The sequence below is a fragment of the Antechinus flavipes genome, chromosome 2 (genome assembly GCF_016432865.1).
Source record: "Antechinus flavipes isolate AdamAnt ecotype Samford, QLD, Australia chromosome 2, AdamAnt_v2, whole genome shotgun sequence".
Classification (NCBI taxonomy): domain Eukaryota; kingdom Metazoa; phylum Chordata; class Mammalia; order Dasyuromorphia; family Dasyuridae; genus Antechinus; species Antechinus flavipes.
In genome coordinates, this window is record NC_067399.1 from 422,626,869 (window position 1) to 422,652,955 (window position 26,087).

A 26,087-nucleotide genomic window follows, 5' to 3' on the forward strand; every position below is an offset into this window, starting at 1 on the left:
ACATTTAAAACACACCCAGTTCCTCATCAGTGGTACACAGGTCCTCTAGTGGCCAAACATCAAGATAATGCTGGGTTCCAAAACAGACCAGGTACCTGGGGTGTTTGGGCTGCTGGTTCAAGTTTGGTAGGGGGCTTTTGTGTTTGGATGGATAAATGAATGGATTTTAAAAATCTGATAGATGTTCTGCATCAAATTCTACTTATTCTCCTCCCTCAGCTCACTGTTAATTTCAATATTTCCAGAGGCATTTGTGACCTCACTCTCTACAAAACAATCTTATATTCCAGCTAATTAATTTTTAGCACATTATACTTGGCTCTTTTTCCACTGTCTACTGCAAAGTTGATGGTCACTGTTTCATTTGGAGGTTAAGTTTCTCACTCAGGTATACAGATCTCCATGCTAATGCACCAATTTAATTGACAGGATTGATTGTGCAGTATAACGGGAGAGTGTTACAGACACCAAATAAGTCCTGCCACTACTAGGGTCTGAGTATTCCCTCATCATCCAACTGTCTCCTGTGATTACACTTATTTTTACATATTTGACCTAGTTTCAATCGTGCACCTCCATACTCCAATTCATTAGATGCATTTCAACAAGCCTAAATGAAGCAGAGGTGGCTAGGCTGGGCTGCGCTCCCTGCTCAGATACTGTGCTCTAGAATTTAATATGCAGGTCCCTGAGTATTGGTCTTAAAAGGCAATTTCCCATCAAGTCCCCTGGCATGCTGAGAGGAGATAGATGAGTGACTGCCTCATGTTTCAGTAGTAAATACACATTGATCTCTCATTTTTTTCCATTGGGAGAATCTTCACAAATGGAGTACTTTAATTATTAACTTGGTCAATGGGGATGCCTTCACCCCCACTGACCATTCTGCATATTATTCAGATGGGCTCTTTTTAGATTATTACCTCTGATGTTAACAGAGCTGGGAGTTGGCGGTCTAGTGCTATAAAGTTTGAGCAATGTCAATGGAGGGAGGAAGTGGCAAGCCACCATGAATTTGTGGAGTGTCAGAGGACCTTGGAATGAGTGAAATCTTGATATTGCCCTCCTCTCCTATTCCCCAAGTCGAAAGAAAGAAAGAAAGAAAGAAAGAAAGAAAGAAAGAAAGAAAGAAAGAAAGAAAGAAGAAAGAAAGAAAGAAAGAAAAAGAAAGAAAGAAAGAAAGAAAGAAAGAAAGAAAAGAAAAGAGGGAGGAGGAAGAAAGAAAGGGAGGAAGGGAAGGAATGAGGAAAGACGGAAGGAAAGAAGAAAAGGGAAAATGGTACCTGTGTAAATAAGGTCTCAAATTTATCATTTTTTTTTAAAGAGGGAGGGATGAATGTCATTTTTAGCACCTGCTACTAAGAAATTATTAAAGGTCATGGAAACACAACATTAGTACATAATCTTTCTCTCATATAGCAAAGGGTTTTTTTCTTTTTTTGGTAGCAAAGAAAGGGGTGTTTTGCCAAAGCAGACCTCCTGCTGTAGTATCTTGTTCTGTCTTATATATCAATCAGTCAAACGGATGTGATTTCTGACAGCTTTGATACTAGAAACTGGCTAGCCTGGAAAAAACAGATGATTCTAGTCAGAAGCAGGACACTGTCATTTTTCATTAGTACCAAAACATCAGAATATTTGCTCAGTTTCTACCTACAGTTGCCTAAACTTCCATCACATGGGGAATAAAATTGTGTAGAATGTCAGTTAATTTTCCCCCCAAGCTTAGTTATAATAGAAGAATTAGTAAACTGATAAAAGTCATTTTGATTGCTCTGTGAGCAATGCCACGTTGACCAGTGACTTGTACAGAGATAACGGTTTATAAAATGGTTACTTTCTGTAAATGGATAAAGGACCCCCCCCCCCACCTTGTAGCACTGAAGTTTCTAAAAGCAAGGTTTGGTACAACCTGGCTTTTCTGGCTAGTACTTAATAATTTGGTCTAAAAATGATTGCTTTGGTGTTCCCCCTCCTTTAAATTCAAATCAAGCCATTTGAAATCTCAGGCACCCCCTCATACTGCCTACTAGAACAACCTGCATTTCTACCAGTGGTGAATTTTTATCAAAATAGACATATACACAAATAGACATCTACACAAACACACAAATCCAAACCCCACCCCCAGACTTATTGCAACAAGACCTTAGGAAGAAAACTATTGTCACAGAGATGTTAACGTTTCCTCTTAGAAGCCCATTAATAACAATAAAACACAGATTTCTTACCTTGAGGTGTTGGAATTACCTGCAGAAAATATACTTCAGCCCTGTTAGGCACGCAAGCCTTTGACTAGTGGTAAAAATTACTCCAAGAGAAGGTATATTAAGTCCTTTATATTGTATTTTTCACTGTTTATATGCAAGAAGTATAGTGAGTCTGCTCACGTAGGAATAAATGAAAAGCCGTACCATGCACAGCAGCTACCATGTGAAAGAAAAAGACCTCTAGTGGTCACACACTGAACTCTTTGAGAGACAAGGCAAGGGAGGGGTGTAGTGGAGAGGGGAGAGGAGGAAGGGGGAGGGAAGGAGAAAGAGAGGAGATGGAGAGTCAGGAGAAAGACAGATTGAAGAGAAGAGAGGAATAGAAACATTTATATTCTTGTCTTAAGTAGTAGATCAAATAATGCGATATGGCAGACTTCAGCAGAGATTCTTAAGAGATATTATGCCTGTCATAGAAACAGAATTGTTAAGTTGGAAATGACTTTAAAAACCAAGCAAACCCAACTCCCTCATTTTGTGGATGAGGAAGCAGATGCCCAATGAATTAAATGATTTGTCCCAGACCTCACCAAAAGCCAATGACAGAGACGAAACTAAAACTCGGTGTCCTGACCTGCAGGCTGGGGTTCTTTCCATATTTTGTTGAATTGGTAATAATAGTAGAATTACCCACTTGTCAGAATTTGTGGGGATATCTAATTCCTTAAATATTTACTACCCCTTGGGGACAAAATAAGATGGAGATTTATCTGAGAAACCTCCTAAGTCCCTATAAAAGACAACTTGCCTCTTTCTCTGGGATATCTGGAGGCCTCCTTTGGGCTCAAAGTGTTGCTGTTGGTTTGAGTCGCACATAACATAAGAATCTGTTTATGATTTTAAACTTTGAATATCTAGGATGGACCAGCTGGGTCTTGAGAGGATATAAGTTTTGTTGCTTCTTTAAGATGAGATGAATTTGAAGATCACCTTCATAGAAGCTTCTCTAAAGCTGTCTTTAGGAGAGTAACTCATTCCATAATTTTCTATGAAGCAAGGAAAAGGAGACTCTAGAGAATCCTCCAAGTAAAACATATGTCATATAATCTTTAACGATGCATTTTTGTCCAATTAGCTTTAGTAGTTTTTTTTTTAATGAAGAATATCCTATGATAGCATATATGCCTTTTATACTTAAATCAATTCATTTCAATTCAGCAAGCACTTGTTAAGCACTTTGTAAGATGTACTCTTGAGGGCAGGGACTGCCTCAAATTTATTTATATAAATATATGACAGAGCTCGGAGTTGGAGGTCTAGTGCTATATATGCACTATTTATATATATAAATGTGAGACAGTTCCTGCTCTACCTAGCACATGTATGCCTACTATATACTAGGCACTCTGCTAAGCCCTTAGAATAAAAAGACAAACAAAAAAGCTAACCCTGCTCTCAAGCAACTTACTTTTTGCTGAAAGCAGCCAGCATTATGTACATCTATTCTGGCACTACAGTTGGGTATATAATCTTTATTAGGGTTCCAGATACTTCAGTCCCATTTGTACTTCTGAACAAACCTATTTCTTTCAGAGAACTTCCATTGTACTGGTATAACTAGGGATAATGTTGCCCAATAGCCATACACTCATGGAATTTAGGACTGAAAACTTTCTGGTTTGATTTTCCCATTTCTTCTCTTACAAATGATGAACCTGTAGAAGCTTTTCCAATTTTTCCCATTTTTATTTTTTTTTTATTTTGAGGTTACGTTTTGAGCTATAAATTTGCTCCCTCCCTCCTTCCTTTCCAGACTCAAATTAGAGGCCAATATTATGTATATGTGTTTGTATGTGTACACATACATGCTGCTTATCTATCTAGCTACCTACTTCCATTTTTTATTTCTTTTTTGGGAACTGGTAGCATTTTCCTTAATACATCCTTTGTTTTTGATTTGAATAATCAGATTACTCAGAATGGCTTAGTCATTCAAAGTTACTCTTTGAACAAAATTACTGTATACAGCATTCTCTTGATTCTGTTTGTTTTACTCTGCATTATTTCAAATAAGTCTATTCAAGTTTTTCTAAAACCAATCTATTCATTGTTTCTTACAACACAGAAGTATTCCATCATAATCATATATCACAACTTAGTCATTCCCCATTTGGTGGGCATCCCCTCTATGTACAATCCTACCCATTTCCAATTTCCTATTCCTGCCAATTTTTAATACACCAGTTAAGGTATCCATTATTGATTATTCCAGTATAATTGATCTTACCTTTTTCTTAGCCTCTATAGTCCTTATAATCTATTACATATAATTTCATATTTAATCACATACTGGCTTGTATTGATTTGTTTTTTCATGGGCTTTAGTCTTCCCAGCAAGATTGTAAATGCTTTGAAATCAGAAATCAAGACTTGTACTTTAGAAAAAAAATCACCCACAGAAGATCAAGTGTAGGACTAGGTACATAGTAGGTGCTCAGTTCAGTATTATTTAGAGAATGTAAGTTAATTAGAACTATAATTTATTTCCATTAAGGATAGAATAAAGACAATAATTATCCTTTATTATTATTATTATATATTTGCATTACAGTATATATCTGCAAAATATTTGTGATAAAGTAATGAATGAAAAAATTATTCTATTAAACAAATTATTTATTAAGTGCATTCTCTATCATGCACTCAAGATACAGCTAGAAAAGTGAAATAGCACCTAATTTCAAGGAATGTACATTTTAATCCATTTTTTCAGCTTCATATTAATCTAGTGAAATAGGAAGAGAAACACTTTTTTCCTTTTTTGATCTGATTTTTTTTTGTTGTGCGGCATAATTGTATAAATATGCATATAGATTTAACATGTTTTTTTTTAAACATGTTTATTACATATTGGATTATTTGCCATATAAAGGAGGGGATAGGAGTAAAGGAAGGGAAAACTTGGAACACAAGGTTTTGCAAGAGTTAATGTTGAAAAATTATCCATGTATATATTTTGAAAATAAAGAGCTTTAATAAAAAAAAGAAATAGAAAAAAGAATTATTATACCCATTTCATAAGCTAGTCAACTGAAGCAAAAAGAAATTAAATGATTTGTTTTGTGTTGCAGAACTGATCTTGGTTGAACTAGAATTAGAACTCGGTTATTTTAACTCCTTATTCAGATAGCCTTTCTGTTATACCATAAGCAGTTATGGAGAGGGAAGTAAAGTGTAAAGATGTATTTCCTGTTAGAGAAGAGTTAAAATGGTGAAACATCATTGAAGGAATTTCCAAGCCCAGGGAAGTTTTTGAAAGATGAAACTTCCACCTTTGGCATAGAACTCATAGAACTAACTTAGAGGTCAGTTAGTCTGAATCATTCATTTTACAGATGGATCAATTGAAGACTAGAGAGGGGAAGTCTCTATATTCACATAAGGAATTAATGACAGACTATATAATTAGGACCAGACTCTCCTCATCCTTAAAATAGTACTTTTTTCACATTACCCCATATGAGATGATCCAGGTGTGATCCAGATCCAAGACAAGGGGATTAAATGTATTCCAAAGTCTTCACCATGTCCGAAATACTAGAGTTTGACCATATGGATCTATTATCTCATTGTTTCATAGATTTTTCTTTCTTTCTTTCTTTCTTTTTTTTTAAACTTTCCACAGAGTCATTTTGTAGCATGCATGACAGCCATCTTAAACCAGATGGGAGACCAGCACTATTCTTTTTACATCGAGACTTTCCAGACAAGTTCTGAACTTGTGGTGAGTTTTGGTTGAAAAACAAGGGGAGGAAGTGGGATGTAGATATCAAATTATGGGGAAAATTCCCTCAATAATTCATTTTCATTTTAATTTTTGTTTCTCCAGTACTACAATACCTGACACACTTAGTAAAGATAGTTCACAGTTATGGGCTACTGTTTAAATAATTCTATGGCAAATGTCATTTAATATGTTTCAAGTTAAAGGTTAAGAGTTAAAAATGGTTAAAGAAGGAAGTGGCTGTTCATGTAGTAAGAGCAAAGGATAAGTAAGTCACAGTCCAAGAGCTGTACTGGTACCCACAAAAAATACCTTCAATGAAATCTGAATCATGTATTACATGCATTTTGTGGGACAAACATAGACAAGTATTATGCAGGCTGAGAAGATGTAGTTAGGTTTTGACTTGAACTATTTCAGGGAATGCCCACAGCTGTGAGATGACATTGATATTTGAAAGGAGTCATCTCATTTTATTTAAGGAGCTCACCCTGTTGGTGTGGGCACTCATTGCATTCATCTGTGTAGAGATTATCATGGAATATGCTCCATGCAAATTGCTGTGTTCTTTGAATTCACAATTCTAAGTTCAAGTTCCAGTTTTCTGCCACATATTAGCTCAGTTGCTTAGTCTGTTATAAATTGTTTGATCTCTTCAGGCCTCAAATTCCTCATTTATATTTTGGGGGTGATAGGGCTCACTGCAAGTGTTGTGAAGGAAGGGGAAAAGGAGGCAATAAGCCTTTTTATATAGCAGCACTGTGTATGAGGCATTGCACTAAGCACTTAAAAAATCCCAAATATCTCAGTTGATTCTTGTAACAATTCTATAAGGTAGGTACTACTATTATCTTTACCCTATAATTGAGGAAACTGAAGCAAAAAAAAAAAAAAAAAAAGTTAATTGACTTGCCCATGGTCAAACATCTAGTAAAAGCCTGAAGATTCTAACTCAAATTTCCAGACTTTTAGCCCGTGTCATCCTCTCCTGATTCAAATGGGGAAGCCTATCAGTTCCAATAGACTTGTGATGGAAAGTGCCATCCACATCCATAGAGAGAACTATGAAGACTAAATGTGGATCAAAGCATAGTATTTTCACTTTTTTGTTGTTGTTTGTTTACTTGCTTGTGTGTTTTTTCTTTTTTTTCCCCTTTTGATCTCATTTTTTCTTGGGCAGTATGATGAATGTGGAAGAATGGCACATGTTTAACCTATATCTGATTGCTTGCTATCTAAGGGAGAGAGGAGGGAAGGAGAGAGGGAGAAAAATTTAGAATGCAAGGTTTTGAAAAGTTGAATGTTAAAAACTATCTTTGCATATATTTGAAAAAATAAAATACCATTTTAGAAAATGGGGAAGCCTATTTAAAAATGCTAATATATAACTATAAGTGTTATAACAATTACAAGTATCATACTATTATTATGTTCAGGGTCACTGAGTTTTAGAGGAAAGGAAGAGATAGAAATGAGGATTTTTTAAGCAACTAGTATATATGAAGGACTATGTGAAAATTTTTACAAATATTATTTCATTTGATCAGAACTCATTCTATTCCTATGGGACCTTTCTTAGTTAAGATTAGTGAAAAAGTGTGCATATGAATGATGGTGGAAGGCATATGTATACACATATGGCATATGTATATTTGCATGTGTATGCAAATTTAAGTACTTTTCTTCCCCAAAATTTCTGGCAGCTTCTTCTAAGATAGAAAGGGTTCAAGTACAGTCTCAGAACCAGACTGTCTGCTGTGTTAGAACCAGCCTCACTAAGTATAGATGAATCCCCAGAAAGCTGACCTTTAGGTGATAAATTCTTTAGCCAGGGAAATCTACAAGGCCTGCAATATGACACAAGGCCAAATTTGAAATGAATTCATGCTCTTCTTTCACAAGTCATTCCAATTCTTGAATTGATAGTATTGTTATTTCCTGGGATGGTGCTGATTTCTACTACATGGCAACTTTTCCCATAGATCACTTCACACTGCCCACATTCATAATATTGTGACTATCACTAGAACTTTAATTAAACACCTGTTATGTGTCAGGTATTGTGCTAAGTGCTGGAAATAAAATCAGAAGTGAAATAGCTCCTGCCCCCAAGAAGCTTACACTAATAACTCTTCAGATGGCCATATTGGTGTTGTTCAGTTATTTTAGTTTTGTCTGATTTTTTTGTGATCCCATTTAGATTTTCTTGTCAAAGATATTAAAGTGGTTTGCCATTACTTTTCTCAGCTCATTTTACAGATGAGGAAACTGAGGTAAACAGGGTTAAGTGACTTGCCCAGGACCCCACAGCTAGTATGAAGTCAAATTTGAATTCAGGAAGATGAGTCTTCCTGACTCTAACTATATCCACTGTGCCATTTAGCAACCCATTCAGATGACCATTTGGTTAAGGTTATCCTGCCAACAAAGATAGGTTAGAATTTCATTTCTTGGATTGAGAAATGGCATTATGCAATGTATACAGGGCTGGTTTTAGAATCAAAAAGATCTGAGTTCCAGTTCTGCCTTTGAGATATATTATCCATGTGATCATCAGTGAGTCATTTAATATCTTGGTGGTCCAAGAACTGTAAATTGTAGCTGACTTCTTAATCTTTATCAGGCAGAAGAGGTTTCCATGCCATGAATTACCTACATAGATAAAATCATATCACAAGTCTGGACAGCTTTTCTTCCTCCATACCCTTCCCTCAAATGAGTAATTACTCTGGGCAATTCACTTCAGGATATGCAAAGTAGAATAAGACATCACCCCAGCCATCTGGGAATTCTCACAGTCTAATAAAGTTTTCTAGCCCCAGAGGAAGGGACTTAATTAAGAAGCCTTTGTCTGTACTTTGCATTACTTCAGGATCATAGTAGGAGACTGAAAGATACCTTAAAAGTTCACCTGGCCCACTCTTTCATTTTAGAGGTGATTAGAGGTCTTAGATAGAGAAAATGATTTGTCTTCAAGGATGTGAGGAAGTATCCCAAGTTGATATAGATTGGGAAGAAATTAAAGCAGATTTTGGTGTTTAAATGTTATGGCTTTTATTTTGAATGAGGTAGTTCAATGACTTCATGTTCTCCTGGTCCATTTGTGTGTCTTGGGACCTAGCAAAAGAAAGAACCCAGTTTCTTCATCTATAAAATTTGTTATTGTTGTTTAGTCATTGTCCAGTTACATCTGACTCTCTCTGATCCCATTTAGGGTTTTCTAGAGAGAGATTCTGGAATGGTTTGTCATTTCTTTCTCTGGCTCATTTTGTAGATGAGGAACTGAGGCAAACAAGGTTAAGTGGCTTCAAATGTAAAATAGGGGAAATAATATTTGATTTATCTACCTTAAAGAATTGCTGAGAAGAGTAGATCAAATGCAATTTTGAAATGTTATGTGAATATAAGAAACATAATGGCTGTGTAACTCTAGGAAAGTCACTAAACCTCTAGCTTTCCTCAGTTCCCTTATCTATAAAATGGGGATAAGAAAAGCATCTACTCCACAGGATTGTTTTGAAGATCAAATGGGAAAAAAAATGTCTTTACAATACTTGGCACATAGTAGTTGCTTAATAGTCGATAAATCCCTCTCTTCCCTATAATCCTAAACCCTCAAATTTCTTAAAAATTGTTTAAAAAATGTATATGAGTGAGAGGAGAGGAAGGAGAGAGAGAAAAAAGAAAGAGAGAGAGAGAGAGAGAGAGAGAGAGAGAGAGAGAGAGAGAGAGAGAGAGAGAAAGCCTGCTAGTGAGGGAGAAACTTGTGAATTAGCTGTATTTACAGCACTTTTAATTATGTGTTCATTTTAATAATAGTTTATGGGAGCGATGAACTGAGATGCTTTCATATGATGTAGGTTATTTTCTTTTCAAGTTCATATTTGGGATGATAATTTAAAAATTGCTACATCAAAGAGAGCTTTTATTTCTTTCCTTCTCAAGACAGGAATTAGCAATAGCTTATTGGGAGGATGTTTTTCTTTCCATTTTTGTATACTACTTATCTTTGTATAACAGGCTTTGGGTAATGAACTTTTAAGTTGGCATTTGAAGTATGCTGTTCATTTTATGGCACTGACTTTCTGAGAGGTTTGCAAGTTAGCCTTATCTTTCCTGATATAAGGGAAAGAATATAATCGCTAAAGTCAGAAGCCCTGAGTTCAAATGCTACCTCTGTTTTTCATGAGGTGATCTTGGATCTTCCAAGGCCTCAGTTTCCTCATCTTTAAAGTGAGACAATCTGATGAGATGGCTGATAAAGTCCCTCTTAGCTTCATAGCTGTGACCTTATGATGCTGCTTTAAAAGAATGGTGAGAAATAGAAAGAGAGAGAGACAGAAACAGAGAGACAGAGGCAGACAGAAAGAGAGAATATAGAGAATGAGAATGAGAGGAAACAATTGAATATTGGCTTGCCTAGAGATTTCTCCAGAGATCCCAGGTTACAACTCTGATCTATTTCATCATTTCAGGACTTCTTGATGGAAACATTCATCATGTTCAAGGATCTCATTGGGAAGAATGTGTATCCCCAAGATTGGATGGCCATGAGCATGGTGCAGAACAGGTGAGTGCTGGTAGTAGTTTGAGGAAGAGTCATCAGGCTTGCCACCATCTTCCTCCAGGAGCCATCCTGGAGCTAGGGAAAAGTGATGGCAAACAATAATTTAATTAAGGGGCAGCATCAGGAAGGCTCCATTCTCCCTACTGCTGCATCACCTCTATAGCCCAGAATGGCCTCAACCCAAGTACTCTACCCTGCATACTCAGCTATTCCTTAGATACAATGTGTAGGGACCTGGGGAAAATGGTTAAAGAGGGGGTGCCAGACACTGCTGCATGTTAAGCTAGGGAGAATGAGAGGGAATCAGTTAATGCAAGCATTCCAGGAGCTGGCTTTAGTTCTTCTTTTAGTCTGTGTCCTTAGAAAAACAGTTTGTTTCCTGTCTGAGAACTTCCATGTTCAGTCCTGTGGCTATAGAGAAATTGGCCCCTAGACCCCATAGGGGAACACCTACTATTCATCCTAGGGGGCTGGCAATGAGCAGGGACAGAGGGCATAAGAACTGCAGGTCTGTGCCTCTCTCTCGTGTGTGGAATGGATAAAAATAAATCAACTTGCTGATAAAATGTCAGACTCATCACTTGGCGCATTCCTATGAAGGACGTGTGAATGTCCGTCCTCCCACCATACCGGGGCAGGGGACGAGTTCAAACTCTCTATGGTCACCCACCTTTGAAAACAGAGGATTAGACTAAGCTTTTCCAAATGAAAACATCCATTTTTTTAAAAAAAGAAAATGCCAGGCTTTCAAGTTTCTACATTAGGAATAGTCAGAGAAGTTGAGTTTTCTCAGAGCACAGCCTAAGCTGTGTTGTATGTGTGTGAGTGTATGTGTGAAGAGGGGTGGTGATGTGGTGTTTGAGTCCTATATCTATAAGTGCTCATGTTTTTACAAATATTCATAAAATACTCCTTAAAGAAAAAAAGGCACATATTTATTCAGCATCTCCTTTCTAAAAAGAGACTCTCTCTCCAGCCAGATGTCAGAAGTAAATCATCTCTGATTTACTGTTTACTTACTACCTGTATGGGACACTTCCCCTTTTCCTCATCTATAAATGGGGATAATAATTGCTCCCATTTCACAGGAACATTGTGGTTATCAAAAAAAAAATATTTCTGTGAAGTGCTTTGCAAATTTCAAAGTGCTATGTAAAGGTTAGTTGTTATCATCATTATCATCATTATCAATAAAATCCTAGTGTCCAAGCATTGGTCTAGATTGTCTGAGTGCTCTTCTGGCATGAAGTCAGTGATCTGATGATTCTATGATCTCAGATTACTAGGCAGTCCCCTGTGTCTGTCTCTTTGCTTAACAAAGGGTATCAGAGTTTTATCAAATTATAAAGGCTCCCATGAGGTTCAGTCAATATATACTGGTATTTTCTAAAAAGAGTGAGAGTTTGCATAAGGGAGCCACGGAATCTTTGGGGGGCCTTAAGTTTAGAGAGATAGAAGGGAAAGAAATTGGACTTCACTTGTAATAGCCATTGCTAACTGGCCTGTTCCTCCTTCAGGCTCACCCACAAAAGAATTTTGTGAGGACAACTGAGGCAAAAGTGGATTTGGAGACCAGGCTTGTAGAAATCTCCCAGCCCATATAGTTGGTATTCCCAGAGACCACATAATGAGTCTCATTGGTCTCCTTTGCATATACTCTCTAGTTCTCATTGTGTTTAATTTCCAAAGTATTCTAAGAACTTGGAATCATCTCCCACGTGGAAACATTTGTATCTCTTAAGAAAATGCCAGGCATTTAGGTTTCTATGTTAAGAGCAGTCAGAGAAGTTGTGTTTTCTCAGGAGCACAGCCTGAGCTGTGGGGAGCGGCTCTTAGTACTTAAATTCCATGTTAATTGCAAATAATAACAATAATAATAACATGTTTATACAGTTACCTAAGGTTTGCAAGCATTTTACATATAATTATTTCATTTGATCCTTGCAACAACCTCTGGAGTTCAGTGCCATTTTTGTCTCCACTTTACAGATGAGGAAACTGAGGTACTAATAAGATAAGAAGGGACTTGCCCATGCTCACACAGCTAGTAAATGTCTGAAGCTGGATTTGAATTGATATCTTTATGCAACACTACCTCTGCAATTTTATTGCTGCAGGAGCCTCCTTTTTTCCTTGTAAGCAAAATAACTTACTAGGTTCTGCAATAGAAAGAGCCAGGATTTGGAACCAGGATCTGACTTTAAATCCTAGCTCAACTATTGATAAGGTGTGACTTTTAGCAAGTTTATTCATCTTCCTAGACCTCAGGATCCTCATCTATAAATGAGAGGGATTGGCCTAGAAAAATCTCACATTTAAACTTTTTCAGATCTGAGACCAACATTCTATATTAAGCCTCTATATTTTTATATAGAAGTAAGATAATGTAATTAATGCTGGTTTTAAATTGGTTTCCAGTCTCAGCCTTTGACACATACTGTTGATGATCCTGACCCAGGCACTTAGCTTGTCAATGCTCCAGCCAATGCTGCAGGACAACTGATCTGTAGGACTATCTTCAGAATAGGTGCCCACTAACTAGTCAACGGTAAAAATGTAGAAACTTGGGTCTCTTTCTCCTAGTTCTAACTCCAAACCTATTAACTTCTTAATTCTATAACTCGCCAGTTTATGTCAATTTTGAGGGTATTCCTTCCTGCCTGCAGACAGAGATGTGTCCTCTGACTCACCTTATATTCTCATGTCTCCCTCTCCCCTAAATAAATAATCAATGTTTTTTTCTTCCTCTGTTTTTTCCCTTTTTGATCTGATTTTTCTTGTGCAACATGAAATATGTGGAAATATATATAGAAAAATTGCACGTTTAACATTTTGGATTACTTGTTGTCTAGGGGAGGAGGTAAGGGGAAGAGAAGAAGAAAAAATTGGAATACAAGATTTTGCAAGGGTGAATGCTGAAAATTATCTTTGCATATATTGTGAAAATTTAAAAAAAAAACTATTATTTTAAAGAACTCAGGAATTATGAGGATTTGGAAAGTAAGAAAAAAGAATAAACAAACAGACAAAAGCTGAACTGTGGTTTGATTTTGCTCTTTAATATAAATGGTGCAGGGCTAACAACATAGTATGTAAATTTACACAAGGGTGCAGACCTTACAAGACAACATGATCACAAAGTGTTTTATGTTGGTAGATCAATGGGTAGAACACATGGATGGAGTCAGAAAGATCTGAATTCAAATTTGTCCTTGGACTAGCTGTGTGATCCTAAGAAAATCACTTAACTTCTCTCTGCCTCAGTTTTCTCAACTGTAAAATAGGGCTCATAATTGCTCTTAACTGGATTTTTGTGAAGCTCAGATGAGATAATATCTGTAAAGCATTTACTACATACAGTATTTGGCATGTATTCCTCTTCCTTTCTTCCTTGTCCCCAATGACTATATTTCTCTAACTCTTCTCGTACTAGACTCTTTGAGTACTAGACTAACATGAGATGATATAAGGGGTAGAAAAAGTGAAAAGAAGCAGATGTAACATGAACTTTTTTCATCATTTTCATATGTAGGTAGGCATTCACATATGAACAAAAATAAATACATCTATATTTCCTCTGGCCTTTTATCAGCAACGTGCAACCTTCTGGAAGGTTTTAGAGCAATGATATTTTGTAATGGTGATGTTATTTTGAATGTTTTTAAATGAACCAAATTTTATGTGGGAACTTTTTTTCCCCTTTGAGATTTAATCACCTAGATTTTTTGTATCTATTGGCAGGATATTCAAGATGCTAGTGCATTTGCAAATATTCATAAAACATTCCTTAAAGAAAAGCTCCACACATTTATTCAGCATCTGCTGTGATGAGAATTGGATTTAGAGATAGATATAGGACCTGAAAGGTTATCTGTCCCAACTTTCTCCTTTTATGTATGAAGCAATCAAAGCTCAGAGAATTTTCAATAACATTTCTGAGGGAACACAGTAGTAAATACAAGACAAAAATTCTAATGTTGGTCCTTTAGCTGCATATATGATGCGCTGCCCACATGAAGCCCTATGAGGTATAGAGAGCAAAGCAAGACCAAGTTCTGCTTTCAAGGCACCTATGATCAAGTTGGGGAAAAAGGACATGTATGTGTGAAATATGAACAATACAAACTAGTACACATATAAGTCACAGGACTCCAGAGTGGGGAGACATCATTTCCAAAAGATTAGGTCAGGAAAGGCTCTCTGCTACATGGAAAGGGCCAGGCTATTATCAATATGTGGAAGGTTCCTTTGTCACATGTGCTGCAGTAGCTTTCAAATATGCTTTATAGGATTACTTAAGGTTCAACCAAAGCCAACCCCCACCCCCACTCCCCCACACACCTTTTTAGGATGACTGATTCCTGGCAAATGCTAGTTTAGCATCCTTGTTTACAAGGGAGGTTTCATCAGGGCTGCTGGAGCTGAGCCACCTCAGTGACATTAGCTGTTTTCAGAGATGTGATTTGCTGATTCACTATATCCCCTTTTGTAACCCAGGCTACTGTGTGTGTGGTTAAGCTAGTGCTTATGGCTTCCCTTTCTCCACTTACTCCTCAAGGTGAAGACTGAAAACTCTTCACAGCCCAGCTCAGCGAACTTTCTCTCTTGCTCCCTTTTCTAACAGAGTCAACTTGATCAACGACCAAGTTGCCCTCTCTAGTTCCCATTTTTTTTTAACTCTCTCAAGGAGCTTTGGGTAGGAAAGAGGAAGACAAAGACAGAGCTGAAGTCAGGAGATCTGTATTTGAACACTAACTCATCCTTTTCCCTGGCCATATAATCCTGAACAAATCACTTCCTTTCTCGAGGGTCATTGTAAACACTTTTGAATGGCATTTAACACCTTTCACCTCTGCCCTCTAATCTATTTTGCCAACCTTATTTTTTCTAGCCTAATTACACATTATTTCCCTTCATGCTCTTTACAATCCAGACAAATTGGCTGTTCATCACATGTGACATTCTGTCTCCTGGTACCATATCTTTGTACAGCCTATTTGTCCCCTATGTCTGGAGCTCTTCCCCTTTTGCCCTCTGCCTCTTAGAATCTCTCCTTTGCATCAAAGCTCATCTTGGGTCTTTTTCTACTTGAGGCCTTTTCTACTCCTTCTGGTTAATAATGTTTTCTCCTTCTAGTCTTGTACATTTATCATATTTATGCAGTATTGTTTTGATGCTCATATTTACATTTATTTATTATATAAAATTTAATGTATTTATATGGCTTATATTACCATATTTAATTTTAATATATTATATGATAGGATATTATTATATATAATAATTATTACATATCTATTTATTTAAATATCACATATTTTTAAAAGCAAAAATAGAATGTAGGCTCCCTAAGGGCAAAGCCAGTTTTTTTTTTATCTTTGTATCCTTGGCACTTAACAGAGTACATAACATGTTAGGCTTTTAATAAATTTGGGGGCCAACTAAGTGATGCCGTGGATAAAATGCTAGGCTTGGAGTCTAGAAGGCCTAAGTTCAAATCTAGCCTCAGACACTTGTTATGTAACCCTGGATAAGCCATTTAACCCCATTTGCTCCAGTTTCCTATCTGTAAAATAAGTTGGAGAAGACAATGGCAAATCCCTCCAGTATCTTTGCCAATAAAATCCCAAATGGAGTCACAAAGAGTGAGACATGATTGAAAAACAACTAAATGATGATAAATATAAATGTGTGACTGATTGATTGGATCTCAGTGACCTTGTCTTTTAAATGGAGATGTTGGACTAGAATTCCAAAATTCTGGCACTTAATTCTATGATCCCATCAATCAAGGTACTATCAAAAGAAGGAGTCATTGACCCATAGGCTCTTTCCCAGAATAACATTGCTCACTTCAAGAGACATGTTTATCTTTTTCCATCTGTATGTCTCTCATCTTAATAAAATGCATCATATGTACCCTTAGAAGTATATACTATGTGTGCTTTTTCTTTATAGTTACATGCATCTGTTTTAAGTCCTCTTGCTGTACAACTCAGAGTAAGCTGTGTTTAGAACACAAAATTAGTACTTGTCTATTTATATTCGTCCACACATGTAACACATTTTCTGTAGATGGAGTGCTTACTCATGCCCTGACTATTCCTTTACTTCTTGGGATATGTGAATCCCTTAAAATATGTCATTTGCTCTAGGACAGGAGACAGTTCCATTTTGAACTTTGTCTATGGCTTCTGCCTTATTAATATCCTCTTACTTATAAGATGATTCTGTAGGGTAGATTCCAAAGAAAGAAATAAGTAGGTAATCTTAAAGTTTATATGGTCTAGTTCTCCCATTGGATAGATAATGGCCTCAGGGTCCAAATAGAAAAAGTGACTTGCCAAAATCACATAATTTATTAGTGACAAAAGTTTCTCATATGCAAACTATAGAATTTGATTGAACAGAAATTCAATAAACCTTGTCCAAGACAAAGTCCTTCATTGTCTATTGTGAGAGGTTCTGACTAGAGTTCACATTTTCCTTATTCTTTTCCCAGCTTTCTATGCTATAGGCTGCTACATTTTTCTATCCATTGGATTTGTTTTTAAATGAAACTTTGAGCAAGTCCACTTGACTTTCTGGGCCTTAATTTTTTTTTATATGTAAATTATAAAATGAGAGGGAATAGAGTAATGATACCTAAGGTTTTTCTAATTTTCAAAATATTTTCTTTATCATCAAATTGTCTTTATTGATAACTTTAACAATATGCTTCTTTCTATATACCCATATTCTTTATTGCCAAAAGATAATGGGATGATGAATAATGTGTGTAGTCTATTACTAACAAAAGCTTGTATGCAAAGAATGGCATAAAATCTGCTAGTAAGGATATGTAGGAGCAGAAATGGATATGGAACCTCTATTATCCTAAAGGTATTTTGTGCAGTTATTCCTTATGCAATTATATAATGTATGTATTGTTACCCCCCCCCAATAAAATGTAAGCTCCTTGAGGGCAGGGAGATTCATTTTTGTGTTTGTATTCTCAGTAAATAGCATTGTACCCGGCAAATAGAAGGTATTTGAAAAATGTTTGTTTGGCTATTTGATTCACAGGGAAAGTGAAGAATGATAGACATATTGTCCTGATGCCCATGAAATAATGAAAGGAAGAGTCTAGAATGTTTGCCATATTCTTTAAGGAGGATTAGCAAAAACCTGGACTAGAATTTTATAGGATAAAAATAAGTTTGGAGATTGAGAAAGGCAGGACCCAGTTAGATGAAATCATAAATCCATTGAAGGCTAAAGAGGTACTAGGGCTCACACACTAAAGCAGCAGAAGATCTAGGTTCATATTCCATCTCAGTTATTATTTATGTTTCCTTTGACAAGTAAATTAGTCTCTCTGAGTCTCAATTTTTCCATCTGTAAAATGGAGATTATAACATCTATCTCACTGTGTCTTTATGAGGATGTAATGGAATAATGTATGAAAATTATTTACATACCTTAAGCATTATATAAATGTAGACTATTGTTATCATCCATGTCATCTGTCATATCTGGGAGTATGTTGCTTGGGTGGAGGCAGTAGTATGAGTGGGGGTTGGGAAGGAAGGGAAGCCCTATTTTATAGAGTCCAAAAAGATGAGCCTGAGGTTGAGGTAGATTTTTGGCTCCTAGAATATAGTTGTGTGGGAGCTTCAGACTTGCACAGAAATCTTTCTCTTCCCACCCCCAGCTTGCTCTCTCACCAACAGCTCTGTTTCTTGGTCCATTGGACCTTCCTCTGAGATTCAGAGACAGGTTTAGATTGACAGCAAGAGTAATGACTGTTATGGTGCCTGCTGATATCATTGTTTCTGACACAGAGGGTATAAAACCCCTCATTTTGGTATCGTATTAGAGATACTCGATATGTTTGGACAGAAAATGACAGGCTCTCAATACAATCCCATCTGCAGGATCAGATAACTGATCTTTAAGGGGAGGGGGATGCATGTTCAAAGGTACATTAACACACAGTGGAATAGCAGAGCCATGGAAATCTTACACTGTGACAGGTTGACAAGTGACGGATTTTGCTGGATTTTATTTCTGCATTAGCTCAATCTTGCCTCCCTTTAGACCTCATGTGTGTTTCCAGATCATCTTATTTTGTTTCTGAAGTTTATCTGTCTTTCTATCTGTCTGTACATTTGGCTTTGGAGGGCAGAATTTAAAGCAGCATGATCAATGGATGGTACTGAGGATAGAGCTCTGAATTGGGAGTCTGGGTTACACTACCTTACTATGTGTTATTGGGCAAAATGTTTTACTTGTCTTTGCTGCAGATATAATAATTTTGTAAAAGAAGAGCCTTAGAATACATGATCTCTGACATAGGAGTTAGTTATGTATGGTGAGTCTATGATCCCTGTTACCTGGAAAGTACCAAGGATCTCTTGGACTCAGGCATTAGGATCTGAAGTATCCTAGGAAAATCAGGTGTCTGCACTAACACCGGCATGAATGTAGTGAAGCCTCCAGAGTTGGGGGGGGGGACACATGAAATTGCCAAAAGGAAGATTGAGATGGTCTGGGTTGGAGCCAGAGTGGGTTGGACTTCTCATACTTTATCAGTGGTAGAAATGGGACAGTGGATAGCTTCAGTACTTTCAGCCTAGGTAAGATGGGGAGACTTTAAAAAGAAGCAACTAATTTAAATTTAAAGGAAAAAAAAGACTGTGGAAACTAATCTTCAGAGGAGAGCAGCAGTTTTACATAGAAAGCATCAGAACTGGAATTAGAATCTAAGATAAAATCAATTATTGTTACCATGCTACTAGGCTGGATTACATATGGGCTGATTAGTTGGGGAAAGGTAGCCCAGGATTTCATTTTTATATAAATAACTCACAGAGTAAATGACCCTTCCTCCTCCCTCAACGCTGAAAATGAAGAATTAAATGTATTATTATCAGTGAATCGTCAGTAACAAGGAGAACTTGCTGTACAATTGTCCATTGTGGGCAGCATTACAGTGAAGATGAGAACACTGCTATAACCTAGTGACAGTGGCCCGTACGTGCAATGAATTGCAGCTGGCAAGATTGATTGTGCCCTATTTTCCCAAGTGGCACCAAGCAAACAAGGCCCCAGCAATTATGCCTGCATTGCAAACTGAGGGAGATTCCCAGGGCTGTCAGGGGCTAAATGAAATATCACTGCCTGTTACAAGGGTAGGAAGAGCCCTTAGAATCCACCAGCTCCCTGCAGGGCACTGAGGCTACCAACTACATAAACACACACACACACACACACACACACACACACACACACACACACATCTCTTCTTACTTTATAAACCAGCCAGTCTTTATTTTTGGAGAAATCTTGGAAGGAAAATGTACTGAGGCATTAGAGAATAATATAAGACCAAAACTCCAACTCCAACTCCTACTGCCATCCCTGACTAGTCCTGCCTTGCTTCCTGTTACTCTGCATCCTCTAACCACAAGTGGCTATAACTCCAGGAATTATAATTTGCTTTCTTAGGACCATTGGATTTTTGATTTTATCAAAGCTTTTTAAGTTTAACTCCATCATTTAACAGATGAGGAAACAGATTCAGGGAATGACTTAGTTACAGTCATACAGATAGTAAGTATCAAAAGCAGAATTTGAAATCATGTTTTCTGACTTCAGATGCACTGACTTCCCCCCACTGTACCATTCTTTTGTTTACTCATTTTTATATTTTTTTACAAAGGTCTTTTTTGTCTATATGTCTGTGTATGTGTGTGTTTTTACATTATCCTTTGCTAGACATTTTAGTTTCTTTGTAGACTGTTTCCTCCAATATAGTAGGATTTTCCCGAAGGTAGAATCTACATTAGATGTCATAGAATGGAAAATCTTCTAAGGTAGGGGTTCTTTCACTTGTTGAGTTGGGGACTCCATGACGTCAGAGACCATATTACTTCCTTCATGTTTATCACAGACTTCTGTCCAGGTACAGAACCTGAGAGGAAGATACTTATTGCAGTGGTGACAGTCACAGGGATCCTCAAACTTTTTAAATAGGGGGCCAATTCACTGTCCCTTAGACTGTTGGAGGGCTGGATTATAGTAAAACAAAAACTTTGTTTCGTGGGCATTTAAATAAAGAAACTTCATAGCCCTGGGTGAGGGGCATAAATGTCCTCAGCACATCTGGCCCGTGGGCCGTAGTTTGAGGACCCCTGGAACAGCTTTCATCTCCCACATATAGATCAATGCTGATTTGAATGAACAGAGATGGGGAAAATCTTTCCATGTGTTTATGACCCTCGCTCACAGTTGTGCTCAGTCTCTCCCTGAGTGTGCATCATCCTTCTGAAGGTTCCTCTGATTGCAAGGAGAAATCATCAGTGCTATAATCCTACTCTTTCTATTTCTTAATTAACAAACAAGCACTTATTAAACACTTTATATATGCAGGCATTGTGTTAAGAGCTGGGGATAGATTTTAAAAAAAGGTCAAGCCACAAAAGTCATTCTTTTACTCACAGAGCTTTGGGAATTTGAGGGGAAGAAGGGTAAAAGTAAACAACATATAAATATGAATATATTGGGGAGATACATGGAGAAGACATAGGCAGAATATATACCGGGGACATCAAGAAGAGAACGCTAAGCTAAGTAGGGCAGGTTTAAGTGACAAATTTAGGACATATTTTATTCTGGAGGTAAATAGAGAGCTACTGGGCTTCATTAAGTGGAAGCTGGTGGTGATAGCTAATATGATCAGGCTCACTTTACAATAATCACGGTAGCAGTTGTATGGGGGATGAATTGGTATTCAGAGAAATTTGAAGCAAGGATTCTAATTAGAAGTTGATTGTCATAGGACAGATGAGAAGTGATAAAGTACTGTTCTTGGGTGACTGTGTGAATAGGTAGAAGGGGACATAAAGGAGATATTGCTGGGCTGTAAGTGGTGAGAAGGGGACTTATAGAAGAGATTGTTGTGAAGTAGAAAAGACTAGATTTGGCAAGGGATTTGATATATGAGGTAAGTAGGAAGGAGGAGTTGAGGAGAACAAGGAGGATGAAAATCTAGGAAACATTATAATTGTGCCTTCAAAATTAGGGAAATTTGAAGGAAGATAAGGTTTTTGGGGAAAGATGATGAATTTTGAGGGGTCATGTTATGATGCCTGTGGGATATCCTCTATAAAATGTCTGATCAACATTTGAAAATGCAAGATTAAAACTAGAACTAGATATATGGATCTGAAAATCATCAGCTTAGAAATGACAACTGAACCCTTGGGACCTGATGAGATTGCCAAGTGAGAGTATATAAAAGAAAGATAAAAGAGTCCAAGTTAATGAGACACATTAACAGAAACTTGACAGAGATAGAAAAATATATAGTATAGGAGAACAAAAAGAAGTCCTCAGATAGGTGGGAGGAGAGCCAAGAAAGTATGAAACTGAACTTCGGCCTTGATGAAATCCTCCTAAAAAGAGTGTACCATACCATCCAAACCATAGTGAGCTGAATATTGACTGAATTTTCACCTCTTTTAGGGTCTTCCTGAGGGCCATCAACAAGTTTGCAGAAACCATGAATCATAAGTTTTTGGAGAATACAAATTTTGAATTCCAGGTGAGTGCTAGATTGGGACAGATTTAGTTCTTTAACATCTCCATCTTGTGCCTTCTCCCCATCCCAGTCCTCACCACCACTGATTTCCTCTCAAGTAGCTAGATGGCTTACTGGATAGCATAAAGCTTCAGACTTCCAGTGAGGAATACCACTTCAGGCACTTACTAGCTTTGTGACCCTGAGAAAGCAACTAACTTTTCTCTTTCTTCCATTTTCTCAACTGTAAAATGAGAACCTTGGGCTTAATGGATTCCAAAGTATTGTCTACCTCTAAATCTATGATTCTGTGCTCTTCTTCTTTTATGCCATTTCCTTTTTTTTTTTTTTTTTAATATTTGTCTATCAGATTAAATGTCTTTTTGTACCAAGTGTCCAAAGAATCTACAAGGTGGAGGTCTGCCTGTGGAGTTCTGCTCTGATGAGTGGTGAGGGTGGGAAATGAGGAGGTTTCCAGTTTCAGGCAGAGCATACTTGATTGAAGAGTCATTAACTGAGCAGAGTATGCAAATGGTGACTCTAATGGATCTGGTGCTGAATTTATATCAACACAGAAGATGCTAAGCATGCAGTCACAGTGGATTCCACCTTTGAAAAATTCATCACATTTTCCCCCATTTACATTCATTAGGGCTGTAAAAGCAGTCATGGGCAGACACTGAATGATGATTTACAATTAAAATCCCCTGTGTGGCTTGGTGGCAGCAAACCTTTCCATAATGTTATGTTCTGTGCTCATCCAAGGACCTTGGCAAACAGCCTCTGTGATATTAGGGGGATGAACTCATTCTCCCTTCCATCTTAGGACTTCTGAGATGAATAGAGATTCAGATGAAAAGCTTGCACAAATGGTAAGCTAGGAGCAAAATAAGGAGGAAAAGAAACTAAAGTCAATATTTCTGTTTTAGCAGAAATCCAGATTGTTACCTTTGGAATACTGAAAAAAAAATCTCTTCTCCCCACCCTAAGGAGGTTACATTAACAAAACATTAGTACCTAGCTTCTAGAGGTCTTACTGCTGACATGGGAATTGTCTGCCTATGATATAGTATAATAGAAAACATGGGGGTGGATACTGGGAGTCAGGAGGCTTGAGTTCTAATTTCAGTTCTGTCACTGTACCTGTGGGAATTTAGGCAAGTCTGTTTGACTCATGAACTTTCCAGCTTGAGTAGTAGCTGAATAAGGATTTGTTCCATAACATCCATGACAAATAGTTATCCAGTTTTTGTTTGGATGTCCTTAGTGCAGGGAAAACCCCAAATCTCCTGAAACTGTTCTTTCTACTTTTAAATAGTTCTAAGTATTAAGAAGTCCTTGCTCACATCAAGCCTAATTTCCTCCCTTTGGAGTCCTTATCAGTTGTTCCCTGTTCTGTCTTCTGAAACAGAGAAATTCTAAGTACTCTTCCACATGACATCCCTTTAATACTTGAAGAAAACTATCATGTCCTCCCTAACCACTGCTAACCAAGTCTTCTCTTCTCTAGACTAAATGTCCTTTACAATTCTTGTCAAGAATTCTCTGGGTGGCATTCCAGCTTTAAAATGTCATTCTTGAAATATGACATAAAGAATTTAACATTCTTTTCCAGAAGCTCACTGTCCCAGCTTCTACCAAGAACACTTCTGACCAACTTCCATGGATAAGCAAGTAACCCCAAGAGCCCTGAGAATAGAAGTATAATGGCTCTGCTTTTAGCCCAGCAACCATAGCCATCATCTACCCCCTGCAGAGAAAAGGCTCTTACTATCTGCCATTGCCTGTACTATGTTGTTAATCAGTTGACCACCATCTTAAAATCAGATACTCTACTTCACTCTCTCCCACCCCACACCTCTTCAGGAACCCCACTACTACCAAAGGCTCAAAAAAAGAAAGTGCTTACCATGAAACTCCTTGGTACTATCAAATAAACATCAGAAAGTGATATAGTTTTACTTATGGGAATGGCAGTTAAAACATGATTTAGTATCTATATTAATGTTGTACTATTTTAACCATGGAGTCTTGTTATTAAACTTTCAGCTTATACTTCTAAGGTGATTTGTTTCCCTCCCCCTCCCCCATTTAGAATATGAGAGCAGAAATTGAATTATTTTTCTCTTTGGATGATTGATAATTAGTATTTAACACATCATAAGTATTTTTAATATATTATTTTTCTTACTCCATTCATTCATTTGTTCATTCATTAAAAGTGGTGTAATGGAATAGTTAACCCATTATTTCTAGACACAGTATCTCTTAATGCTATTCAAAATCACGTTATCTTTTATTATATCAATTGTTATATCAATCTGTTGATTTATGTTGTAGTCCATTAAAATCCTTATAGATCCTTCTTAGATCCCAGCATTGGACTAACTCCCTAATCTTAGACTTCTGAAATTGATTTTTAGAACCCATCTATAAAGCTTTGTATTTGTTCTTTTATAATTTCTTCTTAATAGATTTTGCACAATTTTCTAATCTGCCAAGATCTTTTTTGGATCTAGACTCTCTAACCTAACATAGTAACTATCTTGCCTAGACTTTTAGCATCTGTAAATTTGATAAAAAAACATCAATTAGCCAAATCACTGTTAGAAATATAAAAAAAGTAAAGCTACCCAGGGTCAAGGAAAGATCTATGTGGCAATCCACTAGAGACATTCTACCCAATTGATACTGAGCCATTATTAATTCCTTTAGGCTGGAAATTCAAGCAATTCCAAATCCTCTTAAGTCTGATACTATCTAGAAAACACTCTATAGCATGAGAGATTTTATCAAATACTTTACAAAAATTTAAATAAATTAGCTTTAGTACTCCACTTACTAGGATAACAATTTTATTTAAAAGAAAATAAGAATAGGTTGATATAAAGTGGTCTTTGTGGTTATATAATTCTTTTATATCTGTTCACTAGTTGTCTTTTTATTAAAGTTTTTTTATTAAAAATTGAGACTTCTCTTTTTGAAAATCATCCTTCTTTAGTCCCATAAAACCATTCTAATTCTCTATAGTCTTTCAAATCACTGATGATGCTTCAGCAATCATATTTGTATGAGCTTTCAGGACTTTGGAATGTACTTAGTCTTGTCCTGGTAACTTGAACTCAATGGTTGTTTCCCTAATATTTCTCAATTTACCTTAAGCTTCTACTTTTAGCAATAATTACTTGTCCTGCTTTTTCCACTTCAAAAGTTTCTTGACAGATAAAATATAAGCAAAATAACATTTGAGAAATCTTATCTCCTTCATTCAACATCACCATCTTATTCACCCTGAGCAGTAATTCTGTCCTTCCTTTGATCCTTTTTCTTTCTAGGATATTTGAAATCCACTTTTTGTTGTCTTTAACCTTCCTCACTAGTCCAAGCACATTCTGAGCTTTAATGCTACTAACATCATTCTAATGCCACCAATTTATATTTTGATATTCATGCTTCATTATTTGAACTTGCTTCCATCTTCTATACCAACCTGTAAAAAATCTAAGTTGGTCAGTGAAGCCCCTTTATATCCACATCTCTCTTTAGACTACTCCCTCATTTTATCCTCATCACAATTGTTTATATATATTAAGGTTTTTATTCTACAGAACTTTCCATTGCTCATAGGGTGACTTTCCATGCATGGGTTTCATTCATAGAATTCTACTCATCCTTTCTCCAAACGCTTTCAAATCTGTTTGTCCTGAGTCTAGGGTTCACATCAGGTTATACTTAACTTTCTTTTAAATCATTGTCACAAATTCTGATTTGGCATGGTCATAATGTTCCTCTTAACCCTCCCCCTATCAAGGGCTCTCATCATTTTTGCTTCATCAAACAAAGTAGCTCTTTTTGCTAATGAGAGTCAAGTCCAGAATAGTAATTCCTCTCATTGACACTACTATGTTTTAATGGATGAAATTATTAAGTCAAGAAATTAATTATTCTTGTTTTAGTGGAGTT

At 36.8% G+C, this 26,087-nt stretch overlaps 2 protein-coding genes across 2 annotated transcripts in view; one reads left to right on the forward strand and one right to left on the reverse strand.

The window, feature by feature from the left end:
* The window catches only part of INSYN2B (inhibitory synaptic factor family member 2B), a 132,185-nt gene extending 129,036 nt beyond the window's left edge, over positions 1-3,149 (reverse strand). Inside the window, exon 1 of the mRNA XM_051978883.1 lies at positions 2,232-3,149. The gene's annotated coding sequence lies outside the window, so the exon portion shown is untranslated. The remainder of the gene's footprint in view (positions 1-2,231) is intronic.
* DOCK2 (dedicator of cytokinesis 2) overlaps positions 1-26,087 on the forward strand; it is a 449,319-nt gene that overhangs the window by 333,328 nt on the left and 89,904 nt on the right. The window contains exons 26-28 of the mRNA XM_051978885.1: positions 5,896-5,994; positions 10,470-10,564; positions 22,070-22,148. Of these exons, the coding sequence (XP_051834845.1) occupies positions 5,896-5,994; positions 10,470-10,564; positions 22,070-22,148 (273 nt within the window). The remainder of the gene's footprint in view (positions 1-5,895; positions 5,995-10,469; positions 10,565-22,069; positions 22,149-26,087) is intronic.